The sequence below is a fragment of the Xenopus laevis genome, chromosome 5L (genome assembly GCF_017654675.1).
Source record: "Xenopus laevis strain J_2021 chromosome 5L, Xenopus_laevis_v10.1, whole genome shotgun sequence".
NCBI classification, from domain to species: domain Eukaryota; kingdom Metazoa; phylum Chordata; class Amphibia; order Anura; family Pipidae; genus Xenopus; species Xenopus laevis.
The window spans coordinates 162067608-162090000 of NC_054379.1; the positions used below are offsets into that span (position 1 = coordinate 162067608).

Sequence of the window (22393 nt, forward strand, 5' to 3'; positions counted from 1 at the left end):
GACTCTAGTCCATGGGTGTGGAAGTAAAACAAAGGAAGCAAATGTGAATTGCTATGTTTCGAGGAAATAAAAAAAAGACAAGGGCCAGAAATATTACATTTCTTTTATTTATGGATTAACCTGTTCCACAGCAATTACAAGCCTGACCAAAGCTGATCTGGGAGGTAAAAGCAAAGAACCCAGAAAAGCAATGGCAAGCATAGATATTAGTATATATAATATACAGTATAACATACATGATAATGCATGCAAACGATAGCTCACATATTCCAGCCTACAGTAATGTGTTAAATAACTAAATATAGTTATATGTCTATAGAATAATTATAAAAAAAATCAGAATGAATCAATATTTATCTGGGCGTAGACTTCTGAAATGCCCCCATTCAGGCCAATGGCAATCATCCCGACCCACATATTAGTGCTGAAAACCACTGACTGCCACGTGCTTGAAAGACAACTAAACTGAGTCCAGACGACGGTCGCTTGAAAATCGGGTCAGAATGCCCAGACTACTGTAAGCTTAAACCTCGAGCTGTGCCTGCCCATTTCATTCATGATACATATAAAACCAAGCATATGTTTTAGGATGCATTTCCCTTTTAAAGTATTCATGGTTATTATTATTATGACGTGCAAAAATATTCTAGCTAAAACATAAACACGGTTTAATTAGAATTACATATATGGAGTACTGAGAATAAGACAAAGGTGCCAAATGGGGGAGCAATAAATAACCCAATCAATGGGTAAGGCAGTATCTATTCTCAGCATTTCCTTCATAATACTCAGAAGTAACACAAATACTAACAATCTAACAAGTATAGAAATATCCGGGACCTTTATATCATAAGTTTCCAAACCAGTTGACTGGAGCACAACTGGACTACTTGCTTTACATATCTCAGACCAGTTCCTGAATCTGAAGACAATCGAAGCTGTATATTGATTCTCTTGCGGAGTAACTCAAGAGGCTGCCATGTCAGATTCTTTGCTTAAAAGTGATTGGTCAAGCAAATATTCCATTTATCATGAAATACTGGCCATTAAGGACAACATTTCAGTGGAGTGCAGCCACAGCTTATCTTTAGAAAGTCCTAATGGGCGACTACCAACGGTTCTGCACACTGGCATTCCAAGGTGCAGCAGTTGTAGGCAGGATGAATTAAGAAATTGTTGGGGGACATTAACACCTTGGTGGTTATTTATCAAAGGTAGTGTTTTTTTTTTAATGCTTATTTTAGGAAAACCTCAAATGGCAAAAACCGAAATACACGAGTTTGAGTGGGAAAATTTAAAATTGCTGAAATCATTCGGGATTTTGGTCGTGTCGCCTTTTCTGAAGAGGAGCGAAAACCGAGTTTCTGTAAGTTATTTCTTAATAAAGACTTAGCGATTTAAAAGTTTAATTTGTTGTGGTTTTTTTTTTTTCATTCTATACCAACAATTTTTTTTTTAAATTTATGTTACTGATCCTTTAAGTAATAATGAATCATAAGACAATAGAGCAATGTAAACTCCTACACAAGCAGTGGAATGAAAAGAATTGAAATGTCTGTCGGTAAATGCCCACTATCAACAGTGAGAAAAGCAGCCACCAGGCCCCATATAGAGGGTCCAACTGTCAGAACTTGGCATGCCATGTGACATGTCATGTGACTGCACAACATTTGATCCTCCCATTGATCAACTTAATTTGGGGGTGAAGATATACAGTACATGTGATTTGACGTTATGACAGTGGTGCAATTACAAAATATCGGGGATATTTTCAGCTAATTTTAGTCAATATCAGAGTTCTGTGTAGCTAAATTAAAGGATCGCTCTCTTTTTCTAATTTTTCTTTTTATTATTATTCATTCAAATAAATATATTATTACTATTATTTAGGGATGCACTGAATCAACTACTTTGGATTATGCCAAACCCTTCACGAAAGATTCGGCCAAATACCGAACGCTAATTTGCACTTTCCAATTAGGGGTGGGAAGGGGGAAACATTTTTTACTTCCTTGTTTTGTGACAAAAAGTCTCACGATTCTGCTCCCTGCCCCTAATTTGCATATGCAAATTAGGATTAGGTTCTGCCGGGCAGAAGGGTTCGGCCGAATCCCATACCGAATCCTGGATTCGGTGCATCCTTACTATTATTAGTAGACTATCAGGGCTTCTTTGCCCAAATCTTGCCCACTCTGTGCCTATTCCACAGGTACCTGACCTGATGTAAGTACTTTGGTCTGTGGAGCTACAAATCACCCAGGCAAGAAAACTTTTGGAATCCTCCCCTTGTGCCATTGCTTTTAAAGACAGCAGTGTGCACCTACATATAAACCTTTGCACAATAAATAAGGCTTGTACTAAAAATGTGTTCTGCCTATTTTTTTTTTTTTTAAATAAAACAAAATCCGTATTTTTGACATTTTTGGTATCACGAAGCACTAATGGAGAAGCATTTTGTAGACGAGCATGAGCTCTGTATAAACAAACTGCTCCCTTCAATCAGTTGCAGCCTTTGAGTAGTAGTTCATTATAGAGTGATTTAACCAGCTGGTAATTTGTTTTACTACCTACTCCAAACAGTGACTGGCAGAACCAGGAATTTGGAAAGAGGCTTAAACATTGTCTAGAGCAAGAGCAAAAACCATTGATTTGGTTAATGACCAATATGTTATAAATAAAAGGCAAAACATATGTTCAACACAAGACATATTCATTGAGGCCAGATTAAAAAAAATGGGGGTTTATATTGCAAATTTAAGCCCTGAATTTGCCCTTAGGGTAATCTCACATGGTGAGATTCGGTTTCCCGGCGACTAATCACCTCTTCTTTGAGGCGACTAATCTCCCCTCGAACTGCTTCCGCCTGCTACAATGTAAAAACGACTGCGGCATGGCACACGCGGTGCTTAGTTTTCCGAAGTCGCCGGAAGTTTTCTTGTTAGAGAGTCCATGCTAAGAGAAAGCAGATGAGACAAATAGCAGATAGTGGTTCTTTTCAGCTTACTCATAGAAGCAATAATACACGGAGTGTCTTGATACTAAGACCGCATAGTACAAATATATAGATTATTTTCTAAAGCTGAGGCTTTGTCGTTAGTAATAGAGATGGGCACCCCCTGCCTGTTGTGCATTTAAACATACTACATAACCCATGTGCTACGAACACACCACGCAAATACTTATCAGGTCAATAACTTCGCTATTTCAGGATTAATTATTAAGTCTCTGTAAGCATAATATGTTTTACAGGCATTTTAGTACCTGTATTAACCCCTAAGATGGTAATTTCAATGGCATTACAGACATGATAAAACTTATCTGCCCATAGCAAACACACGTGTACATGATAAATGACTCATCGCACAACCAGGTGCTTCCTACCCACACTACAGAAAACATATTACAGATGTGATATGCTTCCCAGTACCGCCCAAAGGAAACGTTCCTTTGTATGTACCCATTCAGGATTCCAGTATGCAAGAACTTTGGCACTTCCAAATGTGATAAACCCGGTCCACTACACGGTCACTTATGGCTCAAGCAATTTTCGCTTTATTTTACTGTCCTCCCGTAACCCAGGTTCAAGGCTTGTGGACTGGGGTTTAGGGGTGGAGGTGAAACAGGGCTTCTCCTCCTGAACCAATCTCCCTCTCAAAGATGGGGCTAGAAGCCCAGGAGGCAATAAAAGTCGTTCTTTCTCCATAAGTGGTTCCTCCGTTTCCGTAATATCGGCATCATCATTAGATAAAGAAGACTCGTCACACAGGCTTCCTACATCGGGGGCAATGCTCCTCTGGAAGTTACTGTTGGTGGCCAAAGTTAGGATAGGGCTGACACATATGACGGGATACATCTCGGTGCGCATTTTTTCCTGTGCCGGGATTTCTTTTGTAGGGGTTTGAATGGGTTCTACGAAACCAGCACCAGGCTGCTCAAGTACAGACCCCAGCTCTTTAGCAGAATGTAAAATGTCTTCTGTATTTGCGCTGAAGTACAAGGTTCCATTCACTTGGGGAGCGTCTCTGCTGCTCTGAGAAACACCAGGATTCCGTACTTCTCGAGCTTGGTTGACCTTGTTGTCTTCTGCACCAGATTTACCCAGAGTGACATAAGATGAGGATTCAACATCCGTCTTTCCAAAAACCCACTTTTCCGACTCTAAAATTACAAAATCAGGAGATTCCGTTTGATGGTGATGGTCACCATTTGGCATATCTTCTGGACAGCTCGGAGAAAAGGTCAAGCCAAAATCGCAGTCACCAAAAGCTGCGTTGATCTTGGACATGTTGCCGGTTTTCATGGCCAGCTTTAAGAGCAGCCAGTAATGGCACCTGCTGGATTTCTGGAGCCAGTGAACAAGGCCCTCGACATCGGATGTGGTTTCCTTGTTCCTATACTTCAGATTAGAAGCAGCGCTCCTGAAGGCATCACTATCATCTCTTTTAGCGGCTCCATGTCGGTTGTTTCGTGGAAAGGCGTCTCGCTTTGTTCTGACTACGTGCGCCATTTTCCTAAAGCTCTGGGATATTTGTGTGGATTTGGGGTGCAGCAGGGTGTAGTATATAATCAATGCAGCACAACCTGCAAGACATAAACAACAGGTATGCTTTTTAGTTGTTCTTCTCTGTCCTGTCATACGAGGTCACATTAAAGCGGATCACTGCGTGAAGTAGCACTTCTCTGAACCTCAAGTCCCACAACACTATTTCAGATGGGGTCACTAATCCCCCCATCTGAGTCAGGACAGGCATGTTGTGATGACGTTTTAAGAATCATCAGCTGACTTACAGGGATTGCCCCACCCTATTGCCAGGGGGCAGGTGCCCAACCTTCCTACCCATTCTTTCAGTTGAGGTTTCCTCATTCCTTTGTATCAGCCCTAAGGCTCTTTCTACTACAACACAATGATTTACATCTCTAGGCAAAAGCGGCTGTTAACCCAATTTTAAAGAGACATTTCTTCACATACATGTTCTTTTCATATTTACTACCATGATCCCAATGGCTTGGGCATACAAATTAATACTAGGGATGCACCGAATCCACTATTTTGGATTCGGCCGAACCCCCGAATCATCCACAAGAGATTCGGCCGAATAGCGAAACAAATCCTAATTTGCATTTGCAAATTAGGGTTGGGAAAACACTTTTTTCCTTATCTAGTATAGGTAAATGTAAAAACAACTGGACTTGCCGAGTAATCATTGAAGACGTTTCACTACTCATCTGAGCAGCTTCTTCAGTTCAACTGACTGGTGTGGGAAGTTCTCGACATATAAACTCTTCCACTAATCCAATCACAGTAACTACACAGAATCTACACCTCTGTGAATCTCAGATGTCACCTCTTAAAAGAGTTACAATGTGCCATTGTGATTGGATTAGTGGAAGAGTGGCATGATGGAGAAAAGGCTCAGGTTACACAGCAGATAAGATCTGTAGAACATAATGGTGTTATCTGTTATCCACTATTTAAACTGTGCCATAGTCTTTTTTCAATTTCCACCATGGCTACACAGCAGCTTATTTATATGAACTATAGTAGTACTTATCTGTTATCTACTGTGTATCCTGTGCTTGAATGGCTGCCCCCATGGCTACACAGAAGCTTGTTTATATAAACTATAGTAGTACTTATCTGTTATCTACTGTGTATCCTGTGCTTGAATGGCTGCCCCCATGGCTACACAGCAGCTTGTTTATATAAACTATAGTAGTACTTATCTGTTATCTACTGTGTATCCTGTGCTTGAATGGCCGCCCCCATGGCTACACAGCAGCTTGCATATATAAACTATAGTAGTACTTATCTGTTATCTACTGTGTATCCTGTGTTTGAATGGCTGCCCCCATGGCTACACAGCAGCTTGTTTATATAAACTATAGTAGTACTTATCTGTTATCTACTGTGTATCCTGTGCTTGAATGGCCGCCCCCATGGCTACACAGCAGCTTGTATATATAAACTATAGTAGTACTTATCTGTTATCTACTGTGTATCCTGTGTTTGAATGGCTGCCCCCATGGCTACACAGCAGCTTGTTTATATGAACTATAGTATTCTGAAGAAAACACACCCGTTTTGCCAGTGCAGGGCAACAGTACATGATATTTTCATTACTTTAAAAAAAACTTCTGGTGTTACTGTTCTTTTAATGACACCTCCCACAGCAAGACAGGGCTTTGGTCTCATTCATTTAGAAAGAACTTTATTCCCCCACCATATAAGCAGCAAGTCTCCTGGGATGTGTGTCAATATAACCTGTACTAACCTGTACTGACGGACGGGGTGTCACATGGCCCACTGACACAGATTCCAGCTTAGTACATTTGCCCAATCGGATAGAACCTGTTCTCCCAGGAGTTGGATTTATATCTCAGTACATTATGAAGCATTATGATGTTTAGCAAATTTAAGTCTAACAAAATAGCACATTCTATAAATAAAATGACAGTACGAGAGAACCCTGGCACATTAGGGCGAGGTGTTTTTAAAAACGCTTGGTCGACTGTAAATGAAAACACACACGCATGATAATATGCTTTTTCAGCCTGTTGTTTTCCGAACATGCATTTCTGTTTCCTCATTCCACTCGGAAGAATATTAGTAAACTTTTGTGAAGAAAATAAAAAAAAAAGCCAAGTGGTTAATCAATTTACATGAAAAATGTAGCCGGACTGATAGTCAATACACAACGTAATTACGTCACCAGTAGGGATGGGTGAATTTTTTCGTCTTGTTTAGCAGCGGAAATAGACTTTAATGGGGTTGATGACATTTCGCCGGCTGCAAATTTTTGGCAAAACAAAACGGGTCAAATTCGCCCAAGCCTAGTCACCAGCATTCAACGCCGCAAATACATATATGTGCTATCCATCTCGCAGGGGTTTGGCCGCCATATTATTATGCTCCGCTGCCCATTTATAAAAATGCAAGATAAAAACTCAGTGTGTGACCTTGCCCTTACGATTGGGTGCCACTGCCTGAAGTACTCGTGTGCAACAAAGTGAAGGATCCCAGAAAGAGAAGTACAACTGGCACAATTACCCACAGGCCCGACTCATCCATCAAATTCCCATTCTCACCAATAAGGAATCCGCTCATCACAGCCACAGTCACTTTGACGTTGCTCCACAGCACCTCCTGCAGGAAGTCCGTAGCAAGCAGCAGCAGAACTGCATTTTCTATCAGCATAACCTGCAAGGAAAATAGGCATTAGGCCACCCAAGCACAATCCATTCACTTATAATCACATTACAGGTATGGGACCGGTTATCCAGAATGGTCAGGACCTGGGGTTTTCCGGATAACGGATCTTTCTATAATTTGGCTCTTCATACCTTTAGTCTACTAGAAAATCCATGTAAACATTAAAAGGAGAAGGAAAGGCATATTTAATCAGTGGCGCCAAAATTTAGGCACCCCCAAGAATTTATATACATCACACCAGGGCCGGATTTGCATAGCTGGCGCCCCTAGGCCCACTGTCATTCATTGCCCCCATCCCTTCCCTTTTATTCGCTCAAATCATAGAGACCAGAGCAATGGGGGTTGGCGCACGTAAAAATTTCTCCTCCGCATCCCCAGTGTTTCGGAACCAATGTGGGTGTGGTTGGGCAGCATGCCGCCCCATAAAATTCTGCCGCCTAGGCCCGGGCCTCGGCGGCCTCTCCACAAATCTGGGCCTGCATCACACCCCGGGCCGATGCTCCTATTAAAGGAGAACTATGCTTTTTTTTTTTTTTTTTTTTAGAATGGAAGTTTTCTATTTATGATTACCCAATGGCACATACTACTAGAAAAGTATATTATTATTATGAAAATGGTTTATTTACATGAAGCAGGGTTTTACATATGAGCTGTTTTATGCAATATATTTTTATAGAGACCTACATTGTTTGATGGGTATAGTTTTCCTTTAAGAGAAAACTGCATCGGTCCAGGGGTTCTTCAAGTGAAACAATCAGCTTCCATCTTCTTTCTTTTTCCCTGGGCAGATGCATGTGCAGTAGAACTAAATAGCTGGCTTCTTCGTTAAAGTTCGACTTTTCATGCTACTGCGCATGAAGAAAGACGATCACTCCGTGGTGCTCGCTGCAAGAACCCCAGGCCAGTGCAGTTTTCTGCCGATAGGAGCACTGGCCCCCCAGCGTGTCAGGTAATTATATACAATCACTTGGGGATGCCTAACTGTTGGCACCCCCAAGTAAATAGCGCCTTTCCTTCTCCTTTAAATAAACCCAACAGGCTGGTTTTGCTTCCAATAAGGATTAATTATATCTTAGTTGGGATCAAGTACAAACTACTGTTTTATTATTACTGAGAAAAAGGAAATCATTTTTAAATATTTGGATAAAATGGAATCTACGTGAGACAGATCCCATACCTTCACGGTTTGAAACAGCTCAATATAGCCCTCACTTTCCAAGTTGCATTGATGGGCAGTCTATGGAAGACAGCCTTCCTGTAATTTGGAGCTATCTGGATAACGGATCCCATACCTATACTAGAATGGGATGTCAATCCCCAATGTATGGCATATAGGGGTGTGACCGGCATGCCTACTATAGAAACCTCAATATTCAACTCTACAATTCACTGCTCCTCCGCAGTTTCATTATTTGCAGGTGCAATTGCTGATGCCAATAGGCCGCATGGTACAGATATGGCAGGCTCGAATATAGAAAATTTGGCATTACTTAAATCTGATAAATATACAACTATAAAAAGCCTCACCGTATAAAAGATGGCAACGCGGTACCTTGAAGGTCCATCTCTGACATTAAGGAAGCAGAAGACGTAGACGGCACCAACTAGGGCATTGAACAACTTCCAATAGCAGGGTCTGGAGATGAGGTCCGTTTGCTGGGCTACTAGCCAGAAGGACATGACCAGCCAGTGGGCACCTGCAGAAGGAAGAACAAGAAAACCTCTATGTAGACATTTTTTGATATCTATGGCCATGAAGGAGAGACATATGGCAAGTGGTGAAGATGGACAATCTTACCTGCCACAGCAAACACCCAGAAGTGATAGACCCTGGCAAACACCGCCAAGGCCAGGGCCCTAGTACCGATCATTCCGGCCCTCCAAAGCAGCTGGCAGAGTAGCGAGGCCCAGGGCATGGAGAGGTGTCCGGGCTTGAGGAGGCAAAGGAATCGGCTGTAAGAAACCAGGGCCCAGGAGAGCGAAAGCAGGGACATCAACGCGCTGATGACTGGGGAAAACAGACGGTTTTTATGTTGCTTTTTTGGCCTGAATACAGAGGTGGTCACAATGCTCCCTGTGCCATAGCCCTTGGCCATAAGGTAGCCTCTCCTCTCTCACTTAAAGGGGTGGTTCACCTTTATGGTAACCGTTATGATGTTATAGAACAGCCAATTCTAAGCAACTTTTAAATTGGTTTTCATTATTTATTTTTTATAGTTATTTGCCTTTTTTTCTGATTCTTTCCAGCTTTCAAATGGGCGTCGCTGACTGCCTTCTAAAGAATAAATGCTTTGTAAGGCTACAAATGTATTGTTACTTTTTATTACTCCTGTTTGTATTCAGGCCTCTCCTATTCACATTCCAGTCGCTTATTCAAATCAATGCATGGTTGCTAGGGTAGTTTGGGCCCTAGTTACCAGATCAGTTAAGATGCAAACTGGAGAGCTGCTGAATAAAAAGCTAAATAACTCAAAAACAAGGCTTGAGAAAGGGCGTTGGCCTGAAACGTTGCCACAATAAACCACTTTTCACAGGATTCGGTGTGCTGCAGGGTTTGTTTCTTGGAGTTATACGTGGGTCCCTGGCAGGGGGACCAGCAGCTTGCACCCGACGCTACAACAAGCGGACAGTTATAGTTTAGCATCGCCCACATTTGATTGTGCTACAAATGTATTGTTACTTTTTATTACTGATCCTTTTATTCAGCCCCTCTCCTATTCATTTTCCAGTCTCTTATTCAAATCAATGCATGGTTACTAGGGTATTTTAGGCCCTAGTTACCAGATCAGTTAAGTTGAAAAGCTGCTGAATAAAAAGCTAAATAACTCAAAAACCTTCAATAATAAAAACTGCAAACTGTCTCTAAAAACTGAAAATCACTCTCTACATCATACTAACAGTTAATTTAAAGGTGAACAACCCCCTTAGCACCAGTAAACACTCAGCATCACTATATGGCAGGGATGCCCCAAATCCACTATTTTGGATTTGACCCGAAAACCCGAGCCCTTCATGAAAATTCGGCCGAATACAGAACCAAATCCTTATCTGCATATGCAAATTAGGGCTGGGAAACGTAAAAGATGGAACTTTTTTTTTTTTACATCCTTGTTTTGTGACGAAGTCACGGGATTTCCCTTCCCTCCCCTAAATTACATATGCAAATTAGGATTCAGTTCGGCCAGGCACAAGGATTAGGCCAGTTCCTTCTGAAAAAGGCAGAATCCTGGCTGAATACCAAACCGAATCCTGGATTCAGGGCATCCCTACTATATGGGGCTTGTGCATTCGCTTAGTGCCCAATCGTTTACATAAGATTTGTTACTTGTTGCTCCAAATAGAAAAAACATTCACCTTTCACTTGATCCCCAGGGAAAAGTCAACTTGCCCCAAGTCATTAGGAAGATTATACAGGAGATTTTAAAGCTCCTGTATAATAAAACTCCTATGTAATGGTAAACACAAGCAGCAGCTGGGGGCTTGTATGTACTTACCCTTTTAAATAGGGATGCACCAAATCCACTATTTTGGATTCAGCCGAACCCCCGAATCCTTCGCGAGAGATTTGGCCAAACCCCAAACTCGAATCCTAATTTGCATATGCGAATTAGGGGTGGAAAAGGGAAAACAGTTTTTACTTCCTTGATTTGTGACAAAAGGTCACGTGATTTTCCCTCCCCATCCTTCGGTTCATCCGGGCAGAAGGATTCAGGCTGAATCCTGGCTGAATCCCGAACCAAATCCTGGATTCGGTGCATCCCTAGTTTTAAATGTACAGAGTATAAATAGCACGTACTTCAAATGAATTATAACATTTTGTTGTGCTAGTCCTTTAAACATCAACAAAATGTGGGTGCATATTTAAACCTAGGACAGATCCCCTTTAAAATCATCCCTGGCAAAGCTCACCTGCATAAACATTGGTATATTCCAAGGTCAGGTAGATATAAGTCTGTAGCAGCAAGTGAGGCAGAGCCTGGAGCAGAGCTTCCACAAGCCGCAGGAGGGCCGCATCTCCCTGTTGCATCAGCAGCTCTCGCTCATTCCCCGGCTCATTTCTTTTTCCTCGTAGCACCACCCGAAGGCAGCCCACCTGTCTGTGGAGAGATTAGCTTTTAATAATTTTTATTGGAATTTTTCAAAAGACATTACAGTCATATAAATGACATAACTTACATCAATAACATAAATTTACATAATAAAGAACAGTTACAGAAGGACCTGTTTAAACATCCTACAGAATAGGTCTATAATATTAAGGTACTATAACATCCACACTTCTAAAATTATATAACGACAGCTAGTCACATTACATCTACTTGTAGATCCTTCTCGAATGAAGCAAATCCTTCTGGAAAATGGGGGATTAAAACCACCCTACTGAGATTCCAGAAGTCGCATCCATATCATTCTTGTGATGCAATGTAATCTGGAAGTCTATACGGATGGAAGTAATACAAATCCCTTCAAAACAATAATGGATGAATCTGAATAGGATGATATAACAATTCCATCTATTAGAACCAATCAGTGTTGAGTTATTTATCACCAATTATAATTTACCTGCTTTTGTTTGATTCCCAAATGGAGTTGATCCTCTCAGAAACTGGGGGGGGGGCAGGGGCGCGCCGCCAATGAGGCGAGCTGAGACACTCGCCTCAGGCGGCAACGCCGAAGCGGTTTCCAGGGGCGGCAAAAAGCCGCTCCTGCACCTTTAAGAGCCGAATTTCCGGTTTTTAAACCGGAAATTCGGCTTTACTAATGCGAGAGAGCGCAATTGCGCTCTCCGCATTAGTGTTCCTGCCTCCCCTCCCGACAAGTAAGTCGGTGAGGGGGGGGCGGCATTGCAGGAGCCGCCTCAGGCGGCGCTTAGGTCCGAATCGGCGCTGGGGGGGGGGGTAAAACCACCCTGCTTAGTTCCTGCGAGTCGCAACCACATTTTACCTATATTGTAGTCCAATTTTGAGGGTTTTATTGGTAAAAATGTAATATGGGTCATATCAGGAAACTATAGATAAGTCTAAATAAAAGTAAAATCTTCCAATAGGAGTCTTCTTTCTATAAAACAACAAAACTTAAAAGAAAATGGTCCAACGGGACATGCTGTCATTAACATGGTTATGATATCTGAAGATGTTACGGTTATTTTACACTCCAGCAGAGTCAACGAGTCAAAAATTATTAGTGAGAGGTGAGTATACAATATATTTAAACATCTGATAGTTTAGACTCCGGATAAATCGAAGGCCATAGACTTGCCCTTTTTTGAAAAGCCTGCAGATCACCACATCGGATAGCCCAAGATATTTCCGCTTTAAGATTAAAATCCACTTTTTTAAGAATTTCTTCAATTGTTGGTATAACAGAAGATTTCCAGTTTTCAACAATAAGCATTCTACTAACAATGAATATGTGGTTATAAAATCAGTCTCTCCCTAGGGGGAAGGTCCATAGTCTTTAGATGCAACAAAGCCATACCTGGGGGTATCTGAGTAAGTGACACGGGTAATTGTCCAAGGAATTTTTCCAATTCTTCCCAAAGTTTTTGTATCCTTGGGCAGAGCCAGAAAATGTGCATCAAATAACCCACTTGATTACAGTTCCTCCAACATAATGGGGATGTTTTATTATCAAATTTGGCTATTTTTTTAGGTGTCATGTACCATTGCCAGGTCATTTTAATGAAATTTTCATGGTGGGAAACACAATGTGTTGTTTTCTTTAATTCCCAGTCTATCTGTGGAGAGATTAAAGGGATTCCGTCATGATTTTTATAGTTTTTATTTCTAAATTACACGGCAATTAATTCACTCTACAATACAAAATTTCATTCCTGAACCAACAAGTGTATTTTTTTTAGTTGTAATATTGGAGTGTAGGTGCATCTCATTTTGCCTGGTCATGTGCTTTCAGAAAGAGCCAGCACTTTAGGATGGAACTGCTTTCTGGCAGGCTGTTGTTTCTCCTACTCAATGTAACTGAATGTGTCTCAGTGGGACATGGGTTTTTACTATTGAGTGTTGTTCTTAGATCTACCAGGCAGCTGTTATCTTGTGTTAGGGAGCTGCTATCTGGTTACCTTCCCATTGTTCTGTTGTTAGGCTGCTGGGGGGAGGGGGGTGATCTCACTCCAACTTGCAGTACAGAAGTAAAGAGTTTATCAGAGCACAAGTCACATGACTGGGGGCACCCAGGAAACTGACAATATGTCTAGCCCCATGTCAGATTTCAAAATTAAATATAAAAATAATCAGTTTGCGCTTTTAAAAAACAGATTTCAGTGCAAAATTCTGCTGGAGCAGCGCTGTTAACTGATGCGCTTTGAAAAATAAATGTTTTCCCATGACAGTATCCCTTTTGTGTTTCTTCAACCTCAAACGCCATTCCCCAGCCTTTGACCAAAGGGGAGATGCTGGGAGTTCTAGATCTGGGAGTAAAGCTGTAGAACGGGGTTATCTTGTGAAAGGGGCCGTGCATCAGAAATGGATTTAGGGGAGAAATAATATAAACACAACCCCCTGCAGGGAAAGGCAACAACAGCATCTGAATGTATAGGGTCAGACCATGACACGCAGGTGGTGACACTGGATATATGGTGGGATTTGGGTGCAACACGGTGTCACAGTAAGAAGCAAGAGCATATTTTAGAGTGCAGAGATTCTGCAGACGGGGGCCTCTCCCCAGTTCACTCACATTATGGATGAGCTGAACTGATCCCAGAAAGGACACAGAGCCCCCTGTGAGAGACATCTGGAAAGCTCCTCTCTGCTGCTTGGAAAGAATTGTGCACTGGAGACGATGCCCTTTACAGGAAATATGAATCACAGTCTGAATCACGTTGCTAATAAGCGCTGTATTCCAAGTAACCCTGTGCGGCCTGCGGCAGGAACACAACCCGGGGGGGGGGGGGGTCATTTGGCACCGGAGGGAGGGGTGGTTAACCCCTTCCTTGCCAAGGGATAAAAAAAGGAAACAGTAACTTATTTATGATCATGCTTTTTATTGCCAGTTTTTGAACATTTTGTGCTCTTTCAATTCAGGGACCTTTCCTTGAGGGGAATTAAAGGGGGGGAAAAAAATTCAAACGCATCAGTTAATAGTGCTGCTCCAGCAGAATTCTGCACTGAAATCCATATTTCAAAAGAGCAAACTGATTTTGTTATATGTAATTTTGAAATCTGACATGGGGCTAGATTATACTGTCAGTTTCCCAGCAGCCCCCACTCAGGTGACTTGTGATCGAATAAAATTCAGTCACTCTTTACTGCAAGTTGGAGTGATATCACACCCTTCCTTTCCCCCCACCCCCCCAGCAGCCTAACAACAGAACAATGGGAAGGTAACCAGAAAGAAGCTCTGGATAGAAGTGGGACCTGGATAGAAATGGCAGAAATTGAAAAAAGGCTATATGGCACAGGTTAAGTTTACACAAGGAGTTTTAGTCGCCTGGCGACTAATCGGCTCTTATTCTAATCGACAATCTTCCGGAACTGCCTCTGTGTGTCTTCCCATCCGCTATAATGAAAAGTCGCCTGCACTAAAGCACAGGCGGCGCTGCGTTTTCAGAAGTCACCCGAAGTTGCCTCACGAGGAAACTTCGGAAAACGCAGCGCCGAGTGCTTGAATGGCTGTTCCCATGGCTACACAGCAGCTTGTTTATATAAACTATAGTAGTACTTATCTGTTATCTACTGTGTATCCTGTGCTTGAATGGCTGCCCCCATGGCTACACAGCAGCTTGTTTATATAAACTATAGTAGTACTTATCTGTTATCTACTGTGTATCCTGTGCTTGAATGGCTGTTCCCATGGCTACACAGCAGCTTGTTTATATAAACTATAGTAGTACTTATCTGTTATCTACTGTGTATCCTGTGCTTGAATGGCTGCCCCCATGGCTACACAGCAGCTAGTTTATAAAAACTATAGTAGTACTTATCTGTTATCTACTGTGTATCCTGTGCTTGAATGGCTGCCCCCATGGCTACACAGCAGCTTGTTTATATAAACTATAGTAGTACTTATCTGTTATCTACTGTGTATCCTGTGCTTGAATGGCTGCCCCCATGGCTACACAGCAGCTTGTTTATATAAACTATAGTAGTACTTATCTGTTATCTACTGTGTATCCTGTGCTTGAATGGCTGCCCCCATGGCTACACAGCAGCTTGTTTATATAAACTATAGTAGTACTTATCTGTTATCTACTGTGTATCCTGTGCTTGAATGGCTGCCCCCATGGCTACACAGCAGCTTGTTTATATAAACTATAGTAGTACTTATCTGTTATCTACTGTGTATCCTGTGCTTGAATGGCTGCCCCCATGGCTACACAGCAGCTTGTTTATATAAACCATAGTAGTGTTTCTGACGCAAACACACCAGTTTTACCAGTGCATTATATTTGTATTACTTTAAAACACTTTATTTTAATGTTACTGTTCCATTAACCGATGCATTTTATAGAAAAAAAAATTTTTTTCCCCACAACAGAATCCCGTTAACGAGGCTGTACGCTGGCTGATAAAAGCTGCAGACAGACAGTTGGCCTCTTATTGGCCCTTAGTCTGTGAATCCCACTGGAGGGATCCATATGATCTGTCCAGACCTCACCAAACGAGCAGATCTTATGTGTGACCAGCTTTATAATCTCCTCTTTGCCCTACTATAACAAGCTCTTCCCTAGAGGGATCGAAGTGGGAAATTTGCCTGTAAACTAGCCAAGCCCAAAGAAAGAATCCTGACTAACTGCTAATAGGGGGTTTCTGGTTGATTTTCTAAAGGGAACGGCTAATGTAAGCAGTGTCTTCCTGTACCTTGCTATTCTCTGCACTGCTGGTTCTGACTACACGTACCACTGAAATCATGCAGCAGTATTCATTTCCCCTCCAGCCAAGACTCAAATTCCCACAAAGCCTTGCAACACGTTTGTGCGTTCTTTACAGGTCTGTTTATTAGAAAACATGAAACAGCATTGTGGGAAATGGAGTCTTGACTGGAGGAGAGCTGCCCTGAACAGCAATTCCACATCTACTAGAAAATCACTGAAATAGTTTAATCAATGTGTGTTGAGACGTTGCGATTATGTTTCCATAGGGAGCTGGAGATGTAGCAGTAGTAGTATTTACAGGAGGCGTTCGCCAGGAGTCCGTCGGAGGGCATCCAACCCAGAGTTTGCCCCTATACGGAATACAGGAACGTTTCTCTGCACATATATCTCTGGGACACACAGTGTTAAAGGGGAGGTTCACCTTTAAGTTACTTTTGGCATGTTATAGAGCAGCTAATTCTAAGCAACTTTTCAATTTGCCTTCATTATTTCTTTTTTAAAGTTTTTTAATTATTTGACATTTTCTTCTGACTCCTTCCAGATTTCAAATGGGGGTCGCTGACCCCATCTAAGGAATAAATGCTCTAAGGCTACAAATGTATTGTTATTGCTACTTTTTATTACTCATCTTTCTATTCAGGCCTCTCCTATTCATATTCCAGTCTCTTATTCAAATCACTGCATGGTTGCTAGGGGAATTTGGACCCTAACGACCAGATGGCTGAAATTGCAAACTGGAGAGCTGCTGAATAAAAAGTTAAACTCAAAAACTACGAATAATAAAAAATCATAACCACTTGCAAATAGTCTCAGAATATCACTCTCTACATCATACTAAGAGTTAATTTAAAGGTGAACAACTCCTTTAAAGGAGAACTAAATCTTAACTAAAGAAGTAGCTATAAATGTTGTACATTATGTTTTGTGCTTCTGTACCAGCCCAAGGCAACCAGTCTTTTAGCCATAAAGATGCCCCAGTAGCTCCCCATCTTCTTTTCTGCTGATTCACTGCACATGATCTGTGCTGCTGTCACTTACTCAGCTGTATGCAGTGAAATTCTCCCTTCATTTACTGGATAGGAATTGTCAGACGGTCCCTAACTGCTCTGCAGGGAAACAATCATACTTATAAACAGCAGCGGGAGCCCCCGCCTTCCTTCGCAGCCATGCAGAACTCAAGCAGCTTTGTTGGTTTCCCTGTAGAGCAGTCTGTGACTGTGTAGAGATTTGTATTGGATTTTTGCCTTTACATCCCCTCCAGCTGCAGGGACAAAGATCACGGAGCGAGATTTAAACAGATAAACTGGGATTCTATTTGGAGGATTATTTTGCTGCAGCCACTGGTTCTGAGTTGGAGAAAGTTTGTATTCAACAATACAAAAACGATAAAATCCGCATTAGATTACATGACAACACACGACTCCGTGCAGTCTGTATATTCTGATTATTAATCAGTCTTGCTTGTGCTGTTTTGATCATTTATGACGATCCCTAAGCAGCCCAGACCACACTGAGCACGTGCAGTGTCTTGGTCTTGCAAAGATGTATAACAAAGTTACAAGATGGCGACCCCCTGTAGCCAACTTTGAAAGCATAAATCATTTGTTTAATCAGGCTTGTGGTGCAGTAAGTTAATGTTTATGTTTAGTATACAAAATACAGCATTTCTAGCCTTATTCTATTTTAGACTATACTTCCCCTATAATACACATAATTACTACATGGCAGCACAGAAACCAGTGCAATTAGCATCAGAATTTAATAATCAGAAAACCTGTAGCATCAGCTTATATTACAGCCAGGGAAGCTCATTTTCTGCTGGATAATTAGTGACGAGCCCTAAGCTTAGCTTCTCAACAGCCAATCAGAGCCCACTGAGCATGTGAGTGTCACAGACACTTTCCAAGATGGTGACCCCCTGTGACAAGTTTGAAGTCCTGGATCATTGCTGCTATTGACAAGCTCAAACTTTAGCCTCGTGCAATAAGTTCACTATATAAAATAGGACATTTTTAGCACCATTCATTTTTAGGGTTTAGTTCTCCTTTAACGAGAGGCTGTGGCTCCATGTTTACTCTGCTTATTAAAACACACAGATGTGGATAACGAAAACAGAGACAATGTTTACTACTGGTGACAATAAATGACAAGCAATAAATTTCGTGCAGGATGTGTATTCTTCAGGGCAGGTCTGGGCTAATGCTGGAAAGCAGCACAAATATATACAGAACACTTGAGAACAGCTCAGCATTATTAGTACACGTTTGCCTAAATTTACATTTAAAACCTTTTAACCAAACAAAATAACTGAAAATATCCATTTATATACGAAGCACTGCATAATGTTTAAGGGATCTCTCTGTACAGACTATGAACAAACTTAGGGGACTGTTCCTGCTGAATTGTGCTTAGTACAGGGAATACCTATGCTGTCATAGTTTTATGGCATCTTGCTGTACAGACTATGAGCAAACTTAGGGGACTGTTCCTGCTGAATTGTGCTTAGTACAGGGAATACCTATGCTGCCATAGTTTTATGTGATCTCTCTGTACAGACTATGAGCAAACTTAGGGGACTGTTCCTGCTGAATTGTGCTTAGTACAGGGAATACCTATGCTGCCATGGTTTTATGTGATCTCTCTGTACAGACTATGAGCAAACTTAGGGGACTGTTCCTGCTGAATTGTGCTTAGTACAGGGGAATACCTATGCTGCCATAGTTTTATGTGATCTCTCTGTACAGACTATGAGCAAACTTAGGGGACTGTTCCTGCTGAATTGTGCTTAGTACAGGGAATACCTATGCTGCCATGGTTTTATGTGATCTCTCTGTACAGACTATGAGCAAACTTAGGGGACTGTTCCTGCTGAATTGTGCTTAGTACAGGGGAATACCTATGCTGCCAAAGCTTTAGATTCTCTCTCTGTACAGATAATTAGAAAACACACAGGTCCCTTTTACAAAAAGATCAGTTGGCCACACCCTTTTGCCTAGAAGGAAATTATAATACAATAGTGAAACAGGTGACAAGGAAGGTGGTTATGACAACTTTCTAAATAGATAAAGGCTGCACAGACAATGGAGAAACGTCAGCGCCATTTTGTTCTATAGCTCTTCTGTTTGCCATTTAATCACACATCTGGTTGCTAGGGATACTCATTCTTGCAACTAGGGAGCGGTCTAGACTGGCAGATAATTAGAAAGATCATTTTTAAAAACAATTAGCATCAATTAGCAGAGGGGGCAGCATCAATGAGAGCAGAAGCAAGAGGTCAGTGTCACCCCCATGCGAGAGTCGCAATATAATGAGTGCACACGTGCAGAACTAAATGCAAGGCTGCACATATCAGTCTAATGCACAAGAACAGGGCCAGCTTTATACTAATGGGCAGCCATAGTAACTGTCACACCGACACCCAGTGGGCTTTTTATTGGACATTTAGCTGCAAACCAGCAAACCTGGGCTACTAATTTAAGTGGGTTTTGAAAGTACAAACTATCCAAGGTATGGATTTGGGCCACTTTTTTGGGTATTTGGCTGTTTTTTTCTTTGGAAACCAGCAAACATTTTTTTTTGCCCTAATGTGCCAAACCTGCACCCACTTTAAAAATTTGCCAACTGCCAAGTTTAAAGTAAGACTACAATACCCAGCATGTAATGGGGCGGATTTATGTTCTCGCTTTTTCTGGTGACTTTCCATAATTTCAGACAATTTTGGGGTTGAAATCTGCTAGCCACCAAAATGTCTACATACTGACTTGTTTTACCAATATTTATTGACACTGTATATGTATTAGAGTCTCATGGGACCCCTAGACCTCCTGAGCCCCCCTCTGTTCTTACTCCCCTGGTGAAGGGGGCGAATCTTTCCCATTTTGCTTCATGGAAAAATTTGCAAATCAGTGAAAAATGCAAAAGGCGTATTTTCACATATATTCATTTATTTTTTAGACTTTTTTTTTTCACTGCACATATTGTGTTATTTTAGGCTACTTTTGAAGTTCGTTTTTTGAGTCGTTTTGGGCTGTTTTTTTAAAATTAGACCTGACAACCCCCCCCCATGCACATGGCACTTTATTAATTAGAGCACATCAGAATTATCCATAATCGAATCGATTGCACAGGTCACTTTATATTGTATATTTTAATAAATTGCAATAGTAAACCTCTTATTGGTTGAATTGATTGGGACGTTCAGAGCGAATTTAATTAATTTATGAATGAATCGGAATCCTTATAAAACACTGGCACCTTAAAATAAAAGGGATTGAATAGGGAGTAATTAACCCCGACTTTTATTCTGGTGGTTATTGATCTTGTGGGTTAAACCCGAATAAAATAACAAACGATACCAACTGATAAGTTTTTTTTTAGAAATATTTATTGTGAGGTCTTTGAAGGTGAATGTTGCACATGGCTTGTTATATCTAGTAGAGAGGAGTTAAATCTATCAAACCACAATAATAAGCAACATTGTAATTTGCTAACCTGGTGTTATCAGTCCATCTTAAAGACCGCAAACATAGTTTCAATTCGGACTACTGCAATAAGATAAGGGTATCCTTTTCTAAACCATACAACGAATTGAAACCAAATTATTCTTTTGAGGGAAGTGTTGAAATTATAGAGGTGTAGTAATTGATACAGTTACAAAACAAGTTTCTTTTCTTCTCCTTTTTTATATAATTGACTCATACCTTGTGTGGCTGTAGAGTCTGAGCATTTAATTACTCATTGTAAGAGTTAACTTTTTCCTTCTAATAAACCCCCCTCCCATGTGATCATCTTACCTGGTCAGGATTCCCAGCTGCAGGACATGGATCAGGGTCACAGCGAAGCCCCTTGAGGAGCCATCTTTCCGGAACCAGGTGAAACTCAGGGCTTGGACCAAACAGCCTGGAAGCAGCAGCGCCAGAGTGCAAGTGGCCCACGTGTACTGAGCCGTCAGTAAGTAATGGACCAACACCACCAGCTCTGAAACACAAACACATATGGGCAGTGTATAAAGTATAACCCCATGAATGTAATGAATAGATTTTACACCTATTGCTTTATAGGACACAGGGAAGTGCATTGTGGGTACTGCTGTCAGTGTAACACTATGGAGCCAGTCACATGACTCCCAGCTGCTGCTGCTGAACTAGAACAATCAGCCGGTCTGTATAGCGGGAGACATTCTGCAACTCCCAGTACCTTTCCCTGTGTCTGTGACTTCCCCGCTGGTGAGATTGAGGCAGTAATGAAGCAGCAGAACTACAACTCACACCCCAGTACTTTAAGCTTCTGTGGAACTTCATCTAACTCCCTATTCCTTTCTCTGTAGCAAGTGAAGCAGTGAGAGGATTTGCAGTCAGGCCTATCCCTGGGCCCAGCAGCCCCGCATCTCCACACAATAATCAGCTCCGAGCTAATGTCCCTCCTATAATAGACTAACACTCACCCGCTCCTCTCTCAGTCACGTACAGCAGGAGGGAAACAGCCGCGCAGCCCACACTGATCCCGGCGGCCTCCATCCCGCTGCGGCCCGGGGAAAACCGTTTCCCGATCGTGAGCAGATCCGAAATTCCCGCCTTCCACCGCCCCTTTTCCCTGATGGCCCAGGATCGACGTGACCACGCCCGCGCTCCTCCTTATTGGCTGAGACGCTGTTAGACTCATTTCACCACGCCTACTTTCGGCAATGATTCTTCTAGCCATGCCCTAACCCACTTTCTAAATTCACCACGCCCACACTGACCAGCAGCCGCCTGTTCCGCCAATAATGGAAGGACCCTCCTTCGTTCCCACAGCAACAGCAGCAGCCAGTGACGGGAGACTTGTAGTACTGACAGCGGGGTTTGCGGTTTTCCAGCCAAATTGGGCTACTAATTTAAAGCCCAGGCGGGTTTTGAAAGTACAAACTAGTCAAGGTATAGATTTGGGCTACTTTTTGGGCTTTTGTCTGGTTTGTACTTTGGAAACCAGACAAAGTTTTGTCTTGCCCTAATGTGCCAAGCCTGCGTCTCCCAATGCATGTTGGGTAATGTCGTTTTTGTTTTACAATTTGCCGACTGCCAAGTTGAATGTAAGACTACAATACCCAGCATGCAATGGGACTGACTTGTGTAGAAGTTGGGAGTTACCAGATTTTGGCCTCTGTAGTCTCTCATTTTCCGGTGACTTTCCCCAATTTCAGACAATTTTGAGGCAAAAATCTGCTGGCCACCAAAATGTCTAGAGGTTGAGCTGTTTTACCAATATTTATTGAATTTATTTCTGTATTATGGATTCATGGGGCCCCTGAGTCCCCCTCTGTAGTTATGTCCCTAGTGACGGGCGAATCTGTTCCACTTTGCTTTACAGAAAAATGT

The 22393-nt window shown here is 41.8% G+C and overlaps 1 protein-coding gene across 3 annotated transcripts; it reads right to left on the minus strand.

The window, feature by feature from the left end:
- Nucleotides 1–91: 91 nt before the first annotated feature.
- Nucleotides 92–21666, minus strand: xkr5.L (X-linked Kx blood group related 5 L homeolog). 3 transcript variants are annotated; one of them, XM_018264096.2, is made up of 7 exons: nucleotides 21484–21666; nucleotides 20834–21017; nucleotides 11120–11307; nucleotides 9009–9218; nucleotides 8738–8907; nucleotides 7087–7198; nucleotides 92–4581 (listed from the first exon to the last, which is right to left on the minus strand). In XM_018264096.2, the coding sequence occupies exons 1-7, from the start codon at nucleotides 21554–21556 to the stop codon at nucleotides 3530–3532; spliced, it is 1989 nt and encodes a 662-aa protein (XP_018119585.1). In that variant the 5' UTR covers nucleotides 21557–21666; the 3' UTR covers nucleotides 92–3529. The 3 variants fall into 3 exon arrangements, with proteins under 3 accessions (XP_018119585.1, XP_018119586.1, XP_041419536.1); XM_018264097.2 differs by lacking the exon at nucleotides 21484–21666 and adding an exon at nucleotides 12689–12947 and having other exon boundaries at nucleotides 20834–20966; XM_041563602.1 differs by lacking the exon at nucleotides 21484–21666 and having other exon boundaries at nucleotides 11120–11322; nucleotides 20834–20969.
- Nucleotides 21667–22393: the final 727 nt, after the last annotated feature.

Excerpts from the sequence above, each read along its gene's own strand:
- xkr5.L (XM_018264096.2), bottom strand. The coding sequence starts at position 21,556 with ATGGAGGCCGCCGGGATCAGTGTGGGCTGCGCGGCTGTTTCCCTCCTG. Across the intron at positions 11,308-20,833 it reads CAGCTGGGAATCCTGACCAG|ACAGGTGGGCTGCCTTCGGG; the intron begins GTAAGATGATCA and ends ATCTCTCCACAG. Across the intron at positions 4,582-7,086 it reads GATGAGCGGATTCCTTATTG|GTTGTGCTGCATTGATTATA; the intron begins GTGAGAATGGGA and ends TATGTCTTGCAG.